The sequence below is a fragment of the Hemitrygon akajei genome, chromosome 19 (assembly GCF_048418815.1).
Source record: "Hemitrygon akajei chromosome 19, sHemAka1.3, whole genome shotgun sequence".
In the NCBI taxonomy this organism is placed as follows: Eukaryota; Metazoa; Chordata; class Chondrichthyes; order Myliobatiformes; family Dasyatidae; genus Hemitrygon; species Hemitrygon akajei.
The window spans coordinates 68694360-68716771 of NC_133142.1; the positions used below are offsets into that span (position 1 = coordinate 68694360).

Here is a 22412-nt window from a genome sequence, read left to right on the forward strand (position 1 = left end):
TCTCTCTGCCTGCTTCCCTCAGGATACTAATGATGAATAATGCTTATATGTCACCCGGTATCTTGTTGTAGAATATCTTACCTATGTTCCTCAATTCTAATCAGTAGTAACATTGGGTGCAGTTACTTTACAATGCAGAAAATAATAAAATGTTAAACTGTCTCCTATCAATTGTGAATTCATGTTCAACTGGAGTACGTTCTTCTGACTGATGTTTCAGGAAACTGTTGAGAGAGACTGCTGCATTCTCAAAGGGGCAGTTCTTTGTTAAAGAGAAGCTGAGGCTCTGTTTGCATGCATTGTATCATTCTGAAGAAAATATATTACCAAAAATTTATCTTCCATTAGAAATGCTAAATGATCGTCAGTAACTTGCCAGTGCCTTATAATTAATCAATAACACATAGAAATAATTTCATGGAGGCGAATGCCTTCTTTCAAAGAAATTAATTGATTTAGCTATATTTAATGACATTGTGTAGTGTCTTAGACCATAACATACAGGAGCAGAATTAGACCATTTGGCCCATCAAGTCTGCTTCGCTATCTCTCCATGGCTGAGCCATTTCTCCCCTTAGCCCCAATCTCCTGCCTTCTTCTTCATGCCCTGACCAATAAAGAATCTATCAACCTCTACCTTAAATATAAAGACTGGGACTCCACAGCTGCCTGTGGCAATTAATATAACAGATTCACCACTCTCTGGCTAAAGAAATTTCTCCTCATCTCCATTCTAAAATGACATCCCTCTATTCTGAGGTTGTGTCCTCTGATCCTAGACTCTTCCACCACAGGAAATATCCTCTCTACATCCACTCTAGGAAAGACCTTTCACCATTTGATATGTTTCAATTAGATCATCCCTCACTCTTCTGAATTCTAGTGAATACTTCCCAGACCCATCAAATGCTCTTCATATGACAAGATGTTCAATCCTGGAATCATTTTCGTGAACCTCCTTTGAACTCTCTCCAGTGTCAGCACATCTCTTCTAAGATAAGGGACTTAAAACTGCTCACAATACTCCAAGTGGGGCCTCACCAATACTTTATAAAACCTCAAAAGTATATCCTTGCTTTTATACTCTAGTCCTCTTGAAGTGTATGCTAACATTGCATTTGCCTTTCAAACCACAGACTCAACCTGCAAAATAACCTTCGGAGTCCTTGTGCAAAATGCACAAGGACTCCGAAGTACCTCTGATTTTCTATTTGGAAAATAGTTAAGTCTTTCATTTCTTCTATCAAAGTGCATGACCATACACTTCCCAACACTGTATTCCATCTACCATTTCTTTGCCCATTCTCCTAATCTGTCTAAGTCCTTCCATAGCGTCCCTACTTCCTCAAAACTACCTGTTTCTCTACATATCTTCATATTGTCTGCAAACTTTGTAACAAAACCATCAATTCCATCATCCAAATCATTGACATATAACGTAAAAAGAAATGGTCCCAACACAGACCCCTGTGGAACACCACTAGTCACCAGCAGCCAACCTGAAAAGGCTCCCTTTATTCACACTCTTTGCCTTCTGCCAATTGACCGCTGCTTTATCCATGCTAGAATCTTTCCTGTAATACCATAGGCTCTTAACTTGTTTAACATCCTCATGTGTGACACATTGTCTATCCTGCTTGTCATTTCTTCAAAGAATTCCAACAGCTTTGGCAGGCAAGATTTTCCCTTGAGGAAACCATGCTGATTACAGTCTATTTTATCATATGCCTCCAAGTACTCTGGAACCACATCCTTGGCATCTTCTCAACCACTGAGGTCAGACTAACTGGCCTACAATTTCCTTTCTTCTGCCTTTCTTTTTCTTGAACAGTGGAATAACAGTTGCAATTTTCCAGTCTTCTAGAACCATTCCAAAATCTAGTGATTCTTTAAAGATTATTACTAATGCCTCCACAATATCTTTAGCCACCTCTTTCAGAACCCTGGGGTGTTCACCATCTGGTCCAGATGACTTATCTACCTTCAAACCTTTCAGTTGCCTATGAACCTTCTTCCTAGTAATGGCAACTTCACACACTTCTGACCCCTGACCCTCTGGAACTTCCACCATACTGCTAGTGCCTTCCATAGTGAAGACTGATGCAACCTGCTTATTAAGTTCATCCGCCATTTCCTTGTCCCCCTTACTACCTTTTCAGCATTGTTTTCCAGTGGTCCAATATCCACTCTCAACCTTCTTTTACACTCTATGTATCTGAAGAAACTTTTGGAATCCTCTTTAATATTACTGGTTAGCTTACTTTTGTATTCAATCTTTTCCCTCTTAATGACTTTTTAGTTGCCTTCTGTAGTTTTTTATAAGCTTCCCAATCTTCTAACTTCCCACTAATTTTTGTTCTGTTATATGCCCTCTCTTTGGTTTTTATGTTGGCTTTACCTTCTCTTATTAGCCATAGCTATGTCTTCTTGACTTTAGAATACTTCTTCCTTTTTGGGGAGATATATATATCTTCTGCCTTCTGAATTGTTTGCAGAAATTTCAGCTATTGCTGCTCTGCCATCATCCATGTCTGTGTTCTTTTTCAATCAATTTTGGCCAAATCCTCTCTCATGCCTCTGTAATTCCCTTTACTCCATTGTAATACTGATTCATGTGACTTTAGCTTCTTCTCAAAATTCAGGCTGAATTTGATTATATTATGATCACTTGCCCCTAGGGGTCCTTTTACTTTAAGCTCTCTAATAAATTCTTGTTCATTGCACAACACCCCATCCAGAATAACTGATTCTCTAGTAGGCTCAACCACGAGCCACTCTAAAATGCCATCTGGTAGGCACTCTAAAAGTTCCTCCTCCTGGAATCCAGCATCAACCTGATTTTCCCAATCTACCTACATACTGAAGTCCCCCATGAGTATTGTAACATTACCTTTTTGGCATGCATTTTCTATCTCACATTGTAATTTGTAGACCACACCGTACTACTGTTTGGAGTTTGTATACAACTCCCATCAGGGTCTTTTTACCTCTGCAGTTCCTTAGCTCTTCCTTAGCTTAGTGATTCAACACCTATGTCACCTCTTTCTAATCACTTGATTTAATTTTGTACCAACAGAGTAACACCACCTCCTCTTGCCTTCCTGCCTCTCCTTTCGATACAACATGTATCCTTGGACATTAAGTTCCCAGCTATAATTTTCTTTCAACCATGAATCAGAGATGCCTACAACATCATATCTGCCAATCTGCAACTGTGCTGCAAGTTCATCTACCTTATTCCATATACTGTGCACATTTAGATACAACGCCTTCAGTCCTGTGTTTATCCTTTATGATTTTGTCTGCCTTTTACATCGCAACTCATCCCATTGACTGCAATTTTGCCCTGTCATCAGCCTCTCCTTGCTAGGAGTCTCATTATTTTATTTGTAAACCAACTACCTCATCCTCAGCCCTCTCATTCTGTTCCTATTTTCCTCCAAATTAGTTTAAACCCTCCCAAACAACTCTAGCAAACTTGCCTGCAAGGATATTGGACCCCCTCGGGTTTAGGTGCAACTCATCCCTTTTGTACAGATCATACCTTCTTCAGAAGAGCTCCCAATGATCCATAAGTCTGAACCCCTGCCCCCTGCACCAGTTCCTCAGCCACACATTCACCTGCCAAATCATCCTATTCTTACCCTCACCGGCACGTAGCACAGGCAGCAATCCAGAGATTACTAGATCCAGAGTTGGGTTTAAGATATTATTTATTTATGAAATTCAATTTTTAACTCTCTTAGAAGGGTGTAAGTTTTGTATCAGAAGAATTATTTCCATTTTTAGGATCTCAGAGGTATTTAATTGATAAATCATATCTCTGTTTTAATCGAAAAACTTGTCTTTTAGTTAAGTTTAGATATACCATATGTATCAGAGTCAAGATGGAAAACAATTGCAAAATCATGGGCTAATGAAGGTAACTTAAACCAAAGATTACCGTCTTCCAATGGTTTGTCAGCCACAAAGGTGTCATTCTTGTTTTCCTCTGGTTTTGTTACAACCATTGACGTTAGCGGAGTAACAAAGTTGTATTTCAATGAAAGTTCCAGAATTCTAACTGTTAGATTTCCCTTTTCATCTCCAGCTGCAGAAACCCTGAATACAACAATTGATAGAAGCTATTTTGGTAGCAATTGTCACCCCATGAAATAAATAAATGCACTCCCAGATAAATAACCATTCCTGCAATCATGTAAACTATTCATGTGTCTTTTGTCTACAGCCAATCAAAATGATTTCAAAATTATTATGAGATATTTTTGTGGCAGTCTCATTGAAAGAATTGACTAAGGGGCATTAAGATGTAACCAAAACATCTATTTTTCAATTGCTATCGAGTTATCAATTATCAATTAAAGTAGGGATGCTGCAGGATCAGATGATGTGCTGTAGCTGCATGATGTGGGAGCTGGTGGACCCCATTGTGGTTCCTGGTGACCACATTTGCAGCAAATGTTGGCTGCTCAAGGAACTCAGGCTCAAAGTTGATGACCTGGAATCTGAGTTTCAGACACTGCGGCACATCAGGGTGGGAGAGAGTTACCCGGATTCTCTGTTTCAGGAGGTAGTCACACCCATTAGGTTAGCTGCCTCAAATTCGGTCTCTGGTCAGGGACAAGAAGGCGTGACTGCGAGTGAGGTGGGTAGTGGGATCAGAGAGACAGTGCTGGAGGAGCCTCATCCCTTGAGCCTGTCCAACAGTCTGAGATTCTTGCTCCCTATGTGGATGAGAGTGGGGGCTGTAGGAAGGATGAGCAACCTAACTGTGGCACCATTCAAGGGGTGGGGGGGGGGGGAAGAGAAGAGAAATGTAGAGGTAATTGTGAATAGTATTGTGGTAACTTTCTGGACAAGTCCTGACAGATTAGAAGACGGCGAATATCATGCCACTGTTGAAAAAAGGATGTAGGCACAAGGCGGATAACTATAGACCAGTTAGTTTAACATCTGTAGTTGGGAAAATGCTTGAAGCTATCATTAAAGAAGAAATAATGAGGCATCTGGAAAGAAATAGATCTATCAGGCAGATGCAGCATGGATTCAGCAAAGGCAGGTCCTGTTTGATAAACTTACTGGAGTTCTTTGAGGATATAACAAGCGCAGTGCATAGAGGGGAAAAGATGGATGTTATTTACTTGGATTTCCAGAAGGTGTTCGATAAGGTGCCACATAAAAGACGTATCCATAAGATAAGGATGCATAGAGTTGGGTGTGATATATTAGCATGGATAGAGGATTGGTTAACTAATAGAAAGCAGAGAGTTGGGATACTCTGGTTGGCAATCAGTGGCGAGTGGTGTGCCGCAGGCGCTGGTGCTGGGCCCACAACTGTTTACAATATCCATTAATGATCTGGAGGAGGGGACTGAGTGTAATGATGATACTAAACTGAGTGGAAAAGCAAATTGTGCAGAAGATACAGAGCGATATAGACAGGTTAAGTAAGTGGACAAGGGTTTAGCATATGGAGTACAATGTTGGTAAATGCTAGGTCATCCACTTTGGAAGGAAAAATAGCTGTTCAGATTGTTATTTAAATGGTAAAAAAATTGCAGCATGCTGCTGTGCAGAGGGACTTGGGAGTGTTTGTGCATGAATCACAAAAGGCTGGTTTGCAGGTGCAGCAGGCTATCAAGAAGGCAAATAGAATGTTGGCCTTCATTGCTGGAGGGATTGAATTTAAGACCAGGCAGGACATGTTGCAACTGTACAGGGTACTGGTGAGGCCGCACTTGGAGTACTGCATGCAGTTCTGATCTCCTTACTAGAGGAAGGATATACTATACTCTCTGGAATTCAGAAGAATGAGAGGAGACCTTATAGAAACATATAAAATAATGAAAGGGATAGATAAAATAGAAGTAGGAAAGTTGTTTCCACTGGTAGGTGAGACTAGAACTAGGGGACATAGCCTTAAGATTCAAGAGAGTAGATTTAGGACAGAGTTGAGGAGAAATTGCTTTTCCCAGAGAGTAGTGAATCTCTGGAATTCTCTGCCCAATGAAGCAGTGGAGGCTACCTCAGTAAATATATTTAAGACAAGGTTGGATAGATTTTTGCACAGTAGGGGAATTAAGAAGAAGAAGAAGAATAGCCCTTAACTCGGCAGTGGAGTTATCGGGGCACCGTCATGACGGTGTTTCCGTAGCATTGTTCTTGTTTTTACGAGGCCGAGTTGCTAGGTCGATGCTCAACGCGACTTGGATTCGAACTCGGGAACCTTCACTCCGGAGTCCGGCGCTGATACTATTGCGCCACCAAGCGGGACAGGGGAATTAAGAGTTATGGAGAAAAGGCAGGTAGGTGGAAATGAGTCCATGGTCAGATCAGTCATGATATTATTGAATGGCAGAGCAGGCTTGATGGGCCAGATGGCCTACTCCTGCACCTATTTTTTGTGTTCTTATTTTTGGATTGTGTTTTGATGTTGCAGTTTTACAGAAAGAAAACTCTTGTTATTTTACCGCTGCTCTAGGAGTTGTTGTATGGTCAGGTAAGCCCATAGACGCTCAGTGAAGTCACCGAAAATGTATTGCTGTTGTTGAATAATATTCTCAGCCTCTGGGATGTTCACGTCAGCTTTAAAAGTCAGGTTTCCAGAGGCCTGTTGGAGAATTAGGAAAGAAACTAAATCTTATAAAGATCAGGAAAGTAAATTAAATTTTTGTCTTTGTTCCATGGCATGAACTCAATTTACAAGATATACTTTAAAATAATGCAGTTATGTTAAACAGTTCTTAATTAATTGTGAAGTAAAAAAGCATGTAACATATTTATGCCTATATAATAATCAATAGAATGTGTTCAATACATAATGCCATCAGAGGGTATTTGGGTAATACCTTGTACTGTTATGAAGTTTGTAACTGGTTTGGGTAATGTTTATTCCTTAATCAATACCACCAAGGTAGCTCATTAGATTGATTATCCTTATTGATTTTGAATCTGTGCAAATTGGTTGCTACATTTACTTATAAAATATCAGCAACCATTTCAATAGTGTGTGAAACAATTTGTCGTATCCTGACAAAGATTATAATCCAGTCAGGAATTTGTTACCTGAATGTATAGTGCCCAAAGTGCACTGCCAGGGATGGTGTTGGAGCCTGATAGAGGGTTTCAGATGAGTATGCAGAGAATGAAGGGAAATGGGCCTTGGTACAAGCAAAAAGGATTAGGAGTCATTTGCTTAATTAGTTTGGCACAACATCACGGCTGAAGGATGTGTATCTGTGCTGTGCTTTCTATATTTATTAATCACAGAATAGGATAAATACTGCAATATCATTTTCAGCATCTTGGAGACGTGGGCAAGGATAGATGCCAGGCAAAATTGTGGCCGATACAGTGAGATGCTGGTTGAAGAATCCATTGCATTAACATTTTAACTGCAAGTAGAAAATTATTAAAAAGCAAATGGGTGTAAAATATATATAAAAAATTGAGGAGGCTGTGGAAAAATGAGCCACCACAGGTATAATGAGTTAATTAACATGTAGTACTATAACACTGCAATTTATCATTCAATGATGTCAATAAGTCAATTAGCATAGCAGATAATACTTACTGTTTTAGCATTGATCTCTGCTGTGAGTAATTGTAAACTGTTGTCTGAAATCTTGCCAGCCACTACAATTTCTGACCCATCAAAATGCTGTCTGAAACTGGCCTGAGTTAAATCAGAGATGGCATTTTCTGGATATTGCAATTCGATATCTAAAAGCAAGGGATTTGCCACTTCATCATAGAATCCCTGTGAAAAAGAAATATTTAAAAAGTTTGGTCTACTCCACAATTATGCAATCATTGAGATGTTAATCTGGAAGTTCCCATTTATGCACAGTCATGGGTCAGACCACATCTCAAACTAGTTCTTCCTGACTTGAGGAGTTGCAACATTTTAGTAATTGATTTGAACTCTTTCAAACAAGTTACTTGCATAAAAATGGTATATTGCTGATAACTAAAGGAGTGCGGTATCCAGTATCTATACTCTACAATCATTTTGTACTCCCTACCCTTCTGCTACGACATAGTTAAAGTAACCCCCAAGCTCAAAGTCTGACTCCCAACATCATAGAATGAAAAACAAAAGCCTTTTCAATCCAACCCCAGTCTCAATGTTCTGATCTTGACCTCCATCATCCCATCCACACCCTCAGCAGATCATGAATACCGTGGTTCAATGCTGCATCTCAATGCCTACCCACCTGGTACTTGGTTCCCAGCACTAGAGAAGGAAAGATCTCTTTAGGCCTCGAGTTTGTTGCAAGGTGCCATACAAAGGCAAGACCAACATTCTCTTCTTTGGGTTTCACTTTTTTAAAATGTGTTTTTGAACTCAGGGTTCAATTCCGATGTCATCTGTATGTCCTCCCTGTGGAATGTGTGGGATTTCTCCAAGAGCCCTGGTTTCCTTCCACAGTCCAAAGATGTACAACTTAGTAGGTTAATTTGTCATTGTAAACTGTCCCATGATTAAGCTAGGGTTAAGTTGGGGGGGTTCTAAACGGATGGCATATTCTGTGCTGTATCTCAGTAAATAAATTAATACATAAACAAGCCACTGGGAAATACCCAAATTTTCATCTTACTGGTTCATTGCCCAATTTTAGAAGTGATTTCTAATCACTGTAATACAAATACTGTTGCACATACTCCCCAAAATTGACATGCAGTTTCCCAATTTAAACTTCAATTTGACCGTTTTTATGAGGCAGTCCTAACTCTCACTTCTACTTGGAGTACTCTAGTTGGCTTGAGGATTAAGGGAGGAGGCATATAGAATCCCAGATGCAGATGAGGAGGAAGAATACCATATACTTAGAGGGAAATAGTAGACAATCTCATTCCCTTGTCCCCTTCCTCTGTAAAATTGCCTTATGCTCTCCTCTCATACTTTGAATATCAGTGGAATCGGGCAAACTGTCACAAAATATACCTGGTTTGCTTTCACAGCAACAGACACAGGAAGCATTCCTTTAAACACTTTATTAAGCTTAATATCTAATACCTCATGTGGATATATAATTGGATTAATTAACTTTAATGTCATTGACTGTTTTTAGTGGAGACTCAAATCCATAAGTTACCAGTTATTTAATATTTTTCTGTGTATGTTTATCTCCAGAAGTCTGGGAAGGAAAGAAACTTCCTCACAATAACTTTACCAGAAATGTATTGGACATCTGGTTCATGAGTGTGGAATATGTTTTTTGCTGCAAAGGTGAGGCAGCTCTGAAGAAAATCTGGGCCAAAGTAAGTGAACCAATATATATATAAACATCTAATATTCACTTCACCTGGAGCTGCAGGGGAGCATCTGAATCCTCATAGATCCGCCGTGCTATACCATTATTATCCAGAGCCAATTTCTCCAGAAAGCTGAATTTAACATCGTAACCAAAGCCAAGGGCATATACATTATATCTATCTTTTACGGCATATTTAACATTTTGCTGAATTTTTGATGGGTTTGACTCTCCTACAATAGAAACAAACACAAATAATTTCTTTTGCATTCATCTGCATTTAACCAGTTCCATTAAGCAGGCAATACCTTAATTATTTAGCTCAGTAATGTTAGCAACTAGTTTTATCAAATAATCACATGAACATATTTTCAAGATTTAGAAAATTGCCCATATATTTAACAAGTCAATGGTTCACAAGGTTTATTTAGTATCATTGTATGTTTGCAGTATACAACTCTGAGATTCTTCTTCTCCAGATAACCACAAGCCAAATAAAAACCATGGAAGTCAGTCAGAGAGTAACAACAAACCCACCAACACAACCATCAACCCCCCCAAAACCCCTTCCCTGCAAGAAATGCAATGAGAACATTGACCCCAAAATCTCCCTCTCCCCACACAAAAAAGAACAAGAAAGAATGGCAAAAACACAGAATATAAAAATTAAAGAAGTCTATAGTCCATAGTCCAAAAGCCACACGCAGAAGCCTCGGTAACATTCACCAGCATGATTGAAAGAGAGTGACCAGACACAGCCGGAGGCCACACTGGCTTCCTCTTCGGCAGTAGAGCAATCCCATCAGCCAGCACAAGGCTGTCGGCACTTACTCTCCAGATTCGGCAGTAGAGAAATCCCACCAGCCAGCACAAGGCTGTCGGCACTTACTCTCCAGATTCACCTTGATGTTTCAATCTTGCTTGGCACTTTAAATGGTGAATAATTGAAGCTTTAGTCGGTGAAATGGAGCCAAACATTGGCTCACGCCCTGTCTCGTAGTTTCTTCGCCTCAAAGCTTGCTTCCTGGAATCTTCTTGGAGACAGCAAAGCACCAGATTACTCGATCGATCTCCAAACTGGAAATTGCAGGCTCTAGCAATTGCATATACACATTCAAGATGAAAACCAGATGTAAAAGAAGTGAAATAAAAGGTTTTGTGACTTATCCAGAAGATATCGACCAAAGGAGCGTTGCATGCAGGTGCCATCTTGACCAGAAGTTTCAGCATGTTGGTAAAGTAACACTATCCAGGGTTTTTCAAGATGGCGGCGCAGTGAAAGGTCTGCTTTGTCGAGCTCAGCACCGCAACACTGATAATTTCGCATGTAAACCTAACTGTTTCAACTTTTTAAAAAAATGCCCGTGTCGGATTTAATAACATGAACATCGATGAGTATGTTTTTTGAGCTGCTTCAACACCATGTCATCGTAAAAGGCGGCCAAGATGGACTGCACAGTGCTGGCTTGGGGCTGAGGAGCTAGTTGCTGCTAGCTATGCTAACACGTTGGACCCTGATTTTTATCAAGTAATTCAGGAAGTTACGGAGAACGTATCCAAAATGATGGATGAGAAGCTGGCTCCACTCTCTCTAACACTCCAGAACCACACACTGGAGCTTAAAAACCTTGAAACAAGAATGACCGAGGCCGAGGGCCGAGTCTCCGTGGTAGAGACTGTAGCTGATCAGGCCCAAAGCCACATCCGGGCGCTAGGAAAGCAAGTTCAAAGCCTGTCTGACTATATCAATGACCTTGACAACAGAAGTAGGAGGAAGAACATACAGATCATCGGTCTGCCTGAAGGTACAGAAGGCAGCTAGCCAGTGAAGTTTTTTTGAGGGCTGGCTGCCTAATTTCCTTGATTTGGAAACCAAGGCTGGATGCATTAAAGTGGAAAAAGCTCGTTGTACGCTGGCTCCAAAACCGGACCCAGGCCAACGCCCTCGACCTGTCCTCGTGTGGTTCCATAATTTCAGTGATAAGCAAAGTGTGATGGAGGCTTCGAGAGGCCGTGGGACTGATACCCAGACTTTAATATATAAGGGATCCAGGCTTATGTTTTTTCAAGGTTTTTCGGCAGCTGTTGTTCAGAAGCGTAAGGAATTCGACCAGGTAAAGAAGCGGCTGAGGGAATCCAGAATCCAGTACTTTATGCTATACCCAGCAGCGCTGAAAATCACCACAATGGGGCCACTAAGATACTTGATTCTTCTGACAAAGATAAAACATTTGTAGACACGTTGGGCTAAAGAATGTATACAGTATATTGTGTAGCCCTGGTTATGGACGATAACATGCTTGATGGTTGCTTTATTTTACCTTTTCATTAATCGACTGCAAGATATCTCATAGGATGGGTAACGTGTTTGTTTTGATTAATACAGTTTATTTGTTTAAATTAGCGGTGCTGCTCCAACCTGAAGGAGTTTAAACATGACGGTAACAAATCGGTGGATTGATAAATTACGCCGTTTTCATTTTTGACTATGCTAAATGCCATATAGGCAGTGGGGCAGAATATGGGGTGCTAGAATGTTCAGATATCCCCTTTAAGTGTGGGGTAAGTCCTCTTGTTCAGCACAGTTGGCGCTTTGTTTTTGTGTGTATTTTTTTATTTACTTATTGCTACTCAGCTGATCTTCAGTCCGGTTTCTTCTCCTCCGGAGTCACATGATTGTTATAAAGGGTTATGACCAGTAATATATTACAATTGTGCAATTGGAACATTAAGGGGAGTCATTCACCAATCAAGAGAAAGAAAATCCTACTAAACCTGAAAAAGGAAAGGGTGGACATAGCCTTATTGCAGGAGACACATTTAATGATAAAGACATCTAAAAGTGCAAGAGTGGATTTGATCATCTATTTTTCATCTTTTAATACCAGGAGTAGGGTGGTGGCCATTTTAATTCGGAAGAACTTAGCTTTTAAGTTATTAGACTGCATTAGGAATAAGTATGGGAGATTTGTGATTGTTAAGGCTTCAATGTATGGAGAGGAATATGGTATTCTCAATGTTTACTGCCCTCCAGCTCATTATCTCAAATTCCTAATAGATGCTTTTTCCAAACTTACAAGCTTTTCAATACGAAACATTATTGTAGATGGGGATTTTAATTGTTTCATGGACCCATTGATGGACAGAGTGCCTAGTGGTCCCCCATTGCCCTCCTCACAGTCCAAACAAATCATGGGCTTGTGTGGAGAACTAGGACTTGTGGATATCTGGTGGTTGTTATATCCCTCAGACAAAGACTTCACATTTTTTTCTAATCCACAGAAGTGTACACCAGAATAGACTTTTTTCTAACCCCCAAAATGCTCCTAGATTTAGTTATATCCTGCACAATTGGAAATATCGCTATTTCTGACCATGCAACAGTATATTTAAATATTAAGCCCAAAGGTAATTCAGCACTATCTTGACATTGCAGGCTGAATCCTTTTATTCTAAAAGATAGTTAGACTTCTTTACTTCCAAATTCAAAACTTTCCTATCTATTAATTCCAAATCAGCTAGTAGTCCATCGATGCTCTGGGAAACCGCTAAGGCCTATGCAAGGGGATTAATTATCTCCTACTCTGCTGGTAAGAAGCAGCAAGCTGCAGAACAGCACCGCCTAGTGGAAGCAAGGCTTGTGGCAGTGAAAAGGATTATATTAATAAGCCTTCTGCAGCCAAGTTACAGAATATCACAGCCCTACGCTGTACACTAAACTCTTTACTTACACAAGCAGCCAAAAGAAAATTGACATTTGCTAAACAACAATTGTTTGAACATGGTGAAAAACCAGGTAGGTATTTGGCTTAGCAAACACGAGGAAATCTGCAGATACTGGAAATTCAAACAACAACACACACAAAATGCTGGTAGAACACAGCAGGCCAGGCAGCATCTATAGGGAGAAGCGCTGTCGACTTTTCAGGCCGAGACCCAAGGGTGCTGCCTGGCCTGCTGTGTTCTACCAGCATTTTGTGTGTGTTGGTATTTGGCTTATTTAGCTAGAAAGAAAAACGCCTCTCAGACTATTGCTTCAATTAGGGATGGGACAGGAGCCCACACTAGTAATTCTAAAATGATTAATGTTGTGTTTAAGAATTTTTATTCTAAATTGTATCAATTTGAGCAATGTAATGATGGGCAATCTAGGATGGAGACCTTCAGGAATTTAGATCTCCTAGGCATTTCTTCTGAACAAGAGTCCCTCCTCAATGCCCCGTTATCTATACATGAGATACAGGAAGCTGTGAGACAGCTCCAAAGTAGGAATGCCCCAGGTCCTGATGGACTCACTAGTGAATTCTATAAAGTGTTCACAGGGTTATTATCAGAGCCTATGCTAAACATGTTCAATCATGCATTTAATTATGGTCTCCCACCATCATTGAGAGAAGCTAATATCTCCCTAATTCTTCAGATAGGGAAGAGCCCTGAAGATTGTGCCTTCTACAGGCCTATTTCATTGTTAAATGTTGACTTTAAAATCTTACTAAAACCTTAGCATTGCGATTAGAAACTGTGTTACCTTTTATCATAAAAGAGGATCAAATGGGTTTTGTAAAAGGCCATAGGTTATCTAACAATATCAGAAGATTACTTAATGTGATTCAGGCATGTCAGCAACAGGCAGTGGACAGCTTGGTGGTTTCCTTAGATGCAGAAAAGGCCTTTGATCGTGTCGAATGGCCGTATCTTTTTTTCACTTTAGAACGATTTGTTTTGGGCAATAATTTTTTTAAGTGGGTGAAGGTTCTTTATAATGACTCTTTGGCTGCGATTTTCACTAATGGTATTAGGTCGGTTAATTTTAGTATTTGTGGGGTGACCGGCAGGGCTGCCCTTTATCATCACTACTTTTCACACTGGTGATCGAGCCATTGGCTGAGGCTGTTCGGCGAGACCCCAAAATATCTGCTCCAGACATAGGACTAAAGTCACATAAAATTACATTGTATGTGGATGATGTTCTAATTTTCTTATCGAACCCTACTATATCAGTGCACCACCTTATAGAATGCATTAATTCATTTAGCGCCTTTTCAGGTTATAAAATCTACTTTACTAAATGAGAGGCTATGCCTCTGGGGAACCTGCAGCAGGTACCTGACACTTGGGTGTTTACCCCTTTAAATGGTCACAGACAGGTTTTGTTTACTTAGGCATATTTATCACACCTACGTTTGATCAATTGTTCAAAGCTAACTTTACACAGTTATTTGACAAAATCAAACAGGATCTTGAGTGATGGAGCACTCTTCCCATTTCTTGGCTTGGCCGAATATCCTTGATCAAAATGAATGTTCTTCCTCATCTGCCCTACCCAACATGAATAATTCCAGTCATTTTTACCCAACAAATACTTAAAAAAATAAATGGCTGGTTTGTTTCTTTCATCTGGAGCAAAAAAAAGACCCTGTATTAAAATGTCTAAGTTACAGTTTCCCAGTAGTCTAGGGGGCCTGGATTTTCCAGACATCAAAAAATATCAATTAAGTATCTTTCTATCTTGTGTGATTGACTGGGTTTGCAGGGACCCTCCTCAATTTGGCTAGACATTGAAGCTTCACATGCAAAATGCCCTCTAATTAATTTGCTTTCCTCAATAAGATGAAACTAGGTAAGGAATATTGTCACAATCCAATAACAATTAATACTGTCGGGGCTTGGAGGGCGGTGCGACAAATTGAGGGCAACACAGGGAAAATATCACCCTTCCCTCCAAAAACCGGCAGTCCAGATTTTCAGCCTGGCATAATTGATTCTGGATTTAAATTTTGGATTTCTAAGGGTACTTTCCATCTAGGAGATTTGTTTGATGAAGGAACGATGATGCCTTTTAGTCAAAAAGTACAGAAATTTAACATACCCAACAAGGATCTTTTTCATTTCTTTCAGATAAGAGATTATATACAGAAAAAAAACATTGTTAACTGATTTCTATAGATCTGACATAGAAAAGAGGGTGTACTTTTTACAGCATCCTGAGGGAATGTTCTTGTGGAGAGGCTGAGCAGCTGGGAAGGGTCTGGGAGGAAGAGCTGGGAGTAGAAATTACAGCTGAAACATGGGAAGATATCTGTGATAATGCAAAGAAAGTATCAGTTTGTAATAGAACTAAAGCATTGCAACTCAAAATTCTGCATAGAGCCCATCTGACTCCAGATTGTCTCTCGAAATTTAAGATGGAGGTTCTCCAATGTGTTCTAAATGAAAAGTAAACACTGGAACTTTCACCCACTCTTTGGGCTTGTCCCAAACTTCAGGCATACCGGAGTGATATTTTGGGTGAAATGGAAAAGATACTGAAGATGGAGCTTGAGCTGGACCCAGTGTCTTTTCTCTTAGGCTTACCCAGCAGTCGTATTATTAATGCACATCAGAAAAAACTTCTTAACATCCTGACTTTTTGTGCGAGGAAGAACATTTTACTTTGTTGGATATCTAATAAGGCCCCTGAACTTTATGGGTGGTGTAAATTAATCATGGAATACATTCCTTTGGACTTTTTGACATGCATGGTACACTCAAAAACAAATAGTTTTCATGAAACATGCCAACCTTCTCTGCAGTATGTAGATGTAAACCTGTCTGCTATACAAATAAGGGCTTTTATATAGGATGTTGTGGGATGTCTATATTTTGATGGAAGTGTTCTGATAGCTGATATCTGTGAGGAAAAGAAATGTAAATAAATCTGGAAATTGAATGTTTTGTTATGCTGAGCAAAATTTTTTTTAAAAAGTAACACTATCCATCAGTAGCCCTCATTCAATTATGATATTTCAGGATTGCAGCAATTAAAGATAAAGGGTATGGGTGAATTAATTTTATTGTAACAGTGAAAGTAATTTTAAGGCATGCATTTGCTACTGTATATTGGAAATCTTATTAAATAGATAAGGCAAGATCTAGACATAATGGCTCAGTTGGGTACAGCTAGTGAAACTGCTGCCCTGGTTCAATCCAGATCTCTGGTGCTGTCAATGTGGAGTTTGCACACTCTTTCAGGGACTAAGTGTGTTTCCCTCAAGCATTCTGGTTTCCACTCTCACTCCAAAAACCTGTGAGTTGGTAGATAATTAGTCACTGTAAAATGCCTGAAGCATCCAGAGAAGTTGATAGAATATGTAGGCTCGTTGGTCTGGGAGAATTATTCTTGCTTAGGGGGCAAGAGGTCCCAGCCCACTTTTATCACAAAGAGGTGGTTGACACTACAAACTAAGAGCAAACAAAAATACAACATGCTGAAAGAACTGAGTAGGTTGACAAACTGGCCTGGAGGGACCAATAAAAAAGGAAAGAGATTGTCCACGTTTCAGATTGAGAGGGAAGTAGGAAAGTCAGTGAAAGGAATTTGTGTTTCCAGAGCTTCGCCATTCTGGTGATTAGCATTATGCTATACAGCGACCGTAGTCCAATTCCTGCAGCTGCTATGGAGTTTATATGTTCTCCCTGTGACTGTGTATGTTTCCTCTGGGTGCTCCAGTTTACTCCCACGTTCCAAAAGACTTACAGCTTATTAGGGTAATTATTCACATGGGTGTAGTTGGGTGGCGTGGGCTCCTTGGGCCGCAAATGCCTGTTACTGTGCTATATTTCTAAATAGAAATAAGTAATAGAAAAATAAAATAAGCTCAGGAAAATTTACAAAAATGTGTGAAGTATATAATCATATTGGGTAGGGTAGAGTAAAAATGGATATCTGACAGTCAGAATGAACTCCATGCACCAAAGGACCTGTTTCTATAGGCTATTTCTCAATGACCCATTGACAACAATCAAGCCTACATTCATTTTATTTCAAGATACTGCATGGAATAGACCCTTCCAACCCTATAAGCCATGCCACTCCCTGACAAACCCCGATTTAACCCTACCATGACCATGGGATAATTTACCATCACCAATTAACACACTTAGTACTCTTGGGACTATGGCTGGAAAGCAGAGCACTCAGAGAAAACCCACGTGCTCCGTGGGGAGGACATACAGACTTGTCAAAGAGGATGTCGGGATTGAATTTCAAACTCCAATGCCCCTAGGTGTTATAGCATCATGCTAGCTACTATGGTACCATGCCATCATTCCTAGATCCTGCTAATGCTCAACTGTGGATGTAAGAAACTGGGAATTAACTTCCATTGTGTTAGAATAGAGGTTATCTGGGGATTCCTCCTATTGATTCATATTTGTAATGTGGACTGTCCTTTCAGTCATTTTTGAATGGAACAATAACATTTTATTCCTATTTTCTCTTTTATTACCAGAAGCTGCTTAAAAATTGTCAAAGAATTCTCCATCAGCAAAAAGTGAAGCCTTAGAGCACAAGTGATGACTTTCCCAGGCTTGTACTTCAAAGTTCAAAGTAAATTTCTTATCAAAGTATGTGTATGTCACCAAATACAGCTCTGATATTCATTTTCTCCCAGGCATTTGTAGTAAAATAAAGAAATTAAATAGAATTAATGAAAAACTATCATTAACGAGAGCATGTTAGACCTCCAGATGGTCCACAGCAGGGGTGATTGATAAATTTGTGGCTTAAGGTAGAAGGAGATGAGTTATACAGCTCTCGTTACATGAACATGAACTCTTTGAGTGAAAATGCAGAAAGTTTGAAGTTAACGCATCTCCTTCTACCTTAGGCCACAAACTTATCAGTCACCACATGCTGTGGACCACTTCTGGAGGTCCAAGACGCCGCCTTCTACAAAGAAGGGATCCGTATGCTCCACGACCACTGGACTAAGTGTGTAGATGTAGGAAAAATAAACGTGCTAGGTTTTCTAAAATTGAATCCTTCTACCGTAGGGCATGAACTTATCAACCACCCCTTGTATTTGTTCATTTTTGGAAAACATCTATCCTGCACCTTCCTCATTTTCCCCAAAAACTCACGGTATTGCTGTTCTACTGTCATCCCTGCCAGCATCTCCTTCCAATTTACTTTGGCCATCTCCTCTCTCATACCACTGTAATTTTCTTTACTCCACTGAAATACTGCTTCATCAGACTTTACTTTCTCCCCATCAAATTTCAAGTTGAACTCACTCATATTGTGATCACTGGCTCCTAAGGGCTCTTTTACCTTAAGCTCCCCAATTGTCTGCAGTTCATTACATAATGCCTAACTTAGCGTAGCTGATCCCCTAGTAGGCACAATGACATACTGCTCTAAAAAGCCATCTCATAGGCATTCAGCAAATAGATCTCTTGAGATCTATTACCAATCAATAATAGATATTGTTATGTCTCCCCTCCTGCTGTGACATGGGGACACCTCTTTTTCCCTTATTAGGGGAGAGAGCCTGTGGTATGTCAAACACCGGTGAACGAGTAGTCTTTGGGGTACTGCAAGTCTGTCTTTATTGATGCTTTGCTGCACGCTTGATTGCTCAGTGGGATCGCTGATGCTTTTTGCTGGTGGGAGTGGTGGGGAGGTAGTTGCCTTGTTGATCTTGTACATGGGAGTGAGGAGCTTGGGGGGGGCTTTGGAATTCTAACGCTCAACTGTCATTCATACTTTGGGGCACTCCTGTGTTTTTGTGGATGTTTGCAAAGAAAAGGAATTTCAGGATGTATATTGTATACCATTTCTCTGACATTAAATGTACTTATTGAACCTGATTTTCCCAATCATAACATTGCCCTTTTGACACACCTTTTTTATTTCCTTTTGTAATCTGTAGTCCACATCCCACCTACCGTTGGGAGGCCTTTATATAACTGCTGTCAGAGTCCTTTTACCCTTACAGTTTCTTAACTTAACTTACAAGAATTCACCATCATCCAACCCTATGTCACATCTTTCTACTGATTTGATGCCATTCTTTACCAGCAGAGCCACAACATCCCCTCTGCCTATCTTCCTATCCTTCTGATACAATGCATAACTTTGGACATTCAGCTCCCAACTACAGCCATCCATCACCCATGATTAAGTGATGGCCACAACATCATACCTGACAATCTGTAATAGTGCAACAAGATCATCCACTTTATTTCTTATACTCTGTGTATTGAGATATAACACTTTGGGCACTGCATTTACTACCCTTTTTGATTCTGCATCCCTAATGCACTGATACTCAGCCTTCTGATTGCAATTTTGTCCTTCCCGACAGTCTGACTGCACGCTATCTTTGCTTTTTTATCATCTGTCCTATCCTGAGTCCCTTCATTCTGGTTCCCACTCCCCTGCCAAATTAGTTTAAACCCTCAACAACACCTCTGAAGAAACCTGCCCGCCAGAATATTGGTCCCTCTCAGGTTCTGGTATAGGTCATTCCCCCCTCAGAAGAGATCCCAATGATCCAGGAACCTGAAGCCCTACTCCCTGCACCAGCTTCTCAGCTACACAATCATCCTCACTAGGTATACATTGTCCTGATAGTAATATCTACAACTGCTTTCACCCCAAAGTCACTACACAATAGCATTCAACAATTAGGGCTATACAGAAATCCTCTAGATTAGTTCCAAAGTTCTTAGCAATTGACAAGTGGGTGTGCTTGGCTATGCCCAAATCTCAGGTTTTACCTGCTTAAGCTGAGAAAAGAAGCAAAAAAAATAAAAGAATACTGAGAGCATGAGATGAGAGACCTTGACAGTGAGGTCATAGGTTGTGGAAGCACTTTCACTTGTGCTACTCAGTTTTGAGTTCAAGTTTACTGAGATAAACATGGAAAAGAGAGAGAGGAAGTGCATTTATTTTACTTACCACTATTTGGATCCCCATCAGTTAACAAAATAATCATGGAGACGCTTCTCTCAGGCAGCTGCTTTCTCTGATGAGCCTTGTCCAGAAGTCTCACTGCCTCCAACATGGGATCATTGATGTTTGTTGCTGCAACATAATATCACTTGAGTCTTTTAAAATCATGCACTGAAATTTGGCTGCATTCGCTATATTACCAACTTTACAGCTATCAAAGCAGCAGTAACATTTCTGGGCAAAGACCAGTAAAATAACTCTTGTTGCACTTTCCACAGATGCTGTACAGTTTGCTGAGTATATCCAGCATTTTCTGCTTTTCTGAAATCGAGTGCTGCTAATGAACTCTTTATTTAGCCCTTTGAAATAACTAGTTCTTCATATTTGTCAAATATATCTATTGCTAGAGTAGGTCATTTTACGAAAAGCAAGGCCAATAATTGCAGGGCACATAATTAAATATATGCTTTGAATATTCCCAGTGCAAAAGAGAAGAGAGCATTGCATTATTGATCAAGGAGATTTGCACTGTAGTAACAAAGGAGAAAGTATTAGAAGACTTTTCAAATGAGGCAGTAAGAAATTTTTAAAAAAGGGGTGATCATTTTGCTGGGATTATACCGCAGAAATTCTGACATTTAAGGTAAGAGACAGGGGAGTAGATGTTTAGGTAAATTATGGCGAGGTGTAAAGGGAAAGTATTGTAATATTAGGGGATTTCAATTTCTCCAAAATTAATAGGGTTTGTCTAAGTGTGAAAGTATTAGACCAAAATGGAACTTTTGTTTCAGCATATAGATTTCCCTTCTAGTGATGGGTAAGTGCTAGACCTATCCCCGAGGGAAAGAACTTGAGGCATGTGAATGAAGTGTCTGTGTGCTGGTAATTCAAGGATAGTGATCATAACTTATTAGGTTTCAAAATAGTAATGGAAAAGGGTAAGAATAGTCCAAAAATCGAGCATCCCAACAGGGAAAAGGCTAATTTCAGTCCTGACAAAGATAAACTGGGAGCAGCTATTTACAGGTTAATCTGTGTTTTGAAAGTAGGAGTCTTTTAAAGGTGAAATATTAGGAGAACATTCAGAAATCAGAGATGCAAAGGGACTCGGGAGTCTTCATGTGGGAATCCCCAAAAGTTAATTACAGGTTGAATCAATGGTAAGGAAGGCAAATCCAATGTTGGCATTCATTTCCAGAGAATAAGGATATAAAAGCAAGGGTGTAATACTGAGGCTTTATAAGGCATTGATCAGATTGCACTTGGGAATATTGTGTGCAGTTTTAGGTACCTTGTATAAGAAAGGATATGTTGACATTGAAGTGGGTCCAGAGGAGGTTCACGAGAATAATACTGGGAATGAAAGGGTTAACACATGAGGAACATTTGATGGCTCTGACCCTGTACTTGCTGGAGTTTAGAAGTATGAGGAGTATCTCACTGAAACCAGTCCACTATTGAAAGGCCTAGATGGAGTTGACATGGAGAGGATATTTCTTGTAGTGGGGGCATCTAGGATGGAAGGGCACAGCCTCAGAATAGAAGGACATCCCTTTAGAACAGCGATGAGGAGGAATTTATTTTGCCAGAGGGGGGTAAATCTGTGGAATTCATTGGCACAGAAGGCTGTGAAGGCCAAGTCATTGGCCTTTTTTCCTTGGAGTGACGGAGGATGAGAGGTGACCTGATAAAGGTGTGTAAGTTTGATTGTGTGGAAAGATAGAGGCTTTTTCCCAGGGCTGGAATGGCTAGCACGAGATGCACAGTTTTAAGATGTTTGGAAGTAGGTACAGAGGAGAAGTCAGGGTTACGTTTTTAAGCAGGGAGTGGTGAGTGCGTGGAATGGGCTGCTGGCGACGGTAGTGGAAGTGGAAATTAGAGGGTCTTTTGAGAGACTCCTGGATAGGTACACAGAACTCAGAAAAATAGAGGGCTATGGGTAACCCGAGGTAATTTCTAAGGTAAGGACATGTTCGGCACATCTTTGTGAACCGAAGGGCCTGTATTGTACTGTAGGTTTTCTATGTTTCTATAATATATGTAAAGTAGAAATAGAAAGGTTCTTGATTAGTAAGGGCATCAAGGGTTACAAGAAGAAGGCAGGAGCTTGGGGTTTAGAGGGAAAATAAATCTATGATGATGAACTGGCAGAACAGACACAATGGTGTAATACTGCTCCTACGTCTTATGATATGAAATAATAAGAGTTCAGAGCTGCAGAATTTCACTGTTACAACTGAAATCTGCAACTACCATACCTTTCTCCTTAGTGAACACAGATGAAAAGTGGATGTATGTCTCAGTGGGCATTAAGGTGGATACATCTACAGGGTCTGATGAGATGTATCCCAGGCTGCTGGAGGAGGCAAGGGAGAAGATTACTGAGACCCGAAGGAGCAATTTAACTTATTGTTGGACATATGTGGGATACCAGATGA

General features: G+C 40.1%; 1 protein-coding gene across 1 annotated transcript in view; it reads right to left on the reverse strand.

Annotated features, from left to right (window-relative positions):
* LOC140742030 (inter-alpha-trypsin inhibitor heavy chain H3-like) overlaps positions 1–22412 on the reverse strand; it is a 66887-nt gene that overhangs the window by 24025 nt on the left and 20450 nt on the right. The window contains exons 10-14 of the mRNA XM_073072720.1: positions 19981–20106; positions 9309–9490; positions 7574–7759; positions 6471–6610; positions 3944–4101 (exon numbers count right to left, since the gene is read on the reverse strand). Of these exons, the coding sequence (XP_072928821.1) occupies positions 3944–4101; positions 6471–6610; positions 7574–7759; positions 9309–9490; positions 19981–20106 (792 nt within the window). The remainder of the gene's footprint in view (positions 1–3943; positions 4102–6470; positions 6611–7573; positions 7760–9308; positions 9491–19980; positions 20107–22412) is intronic.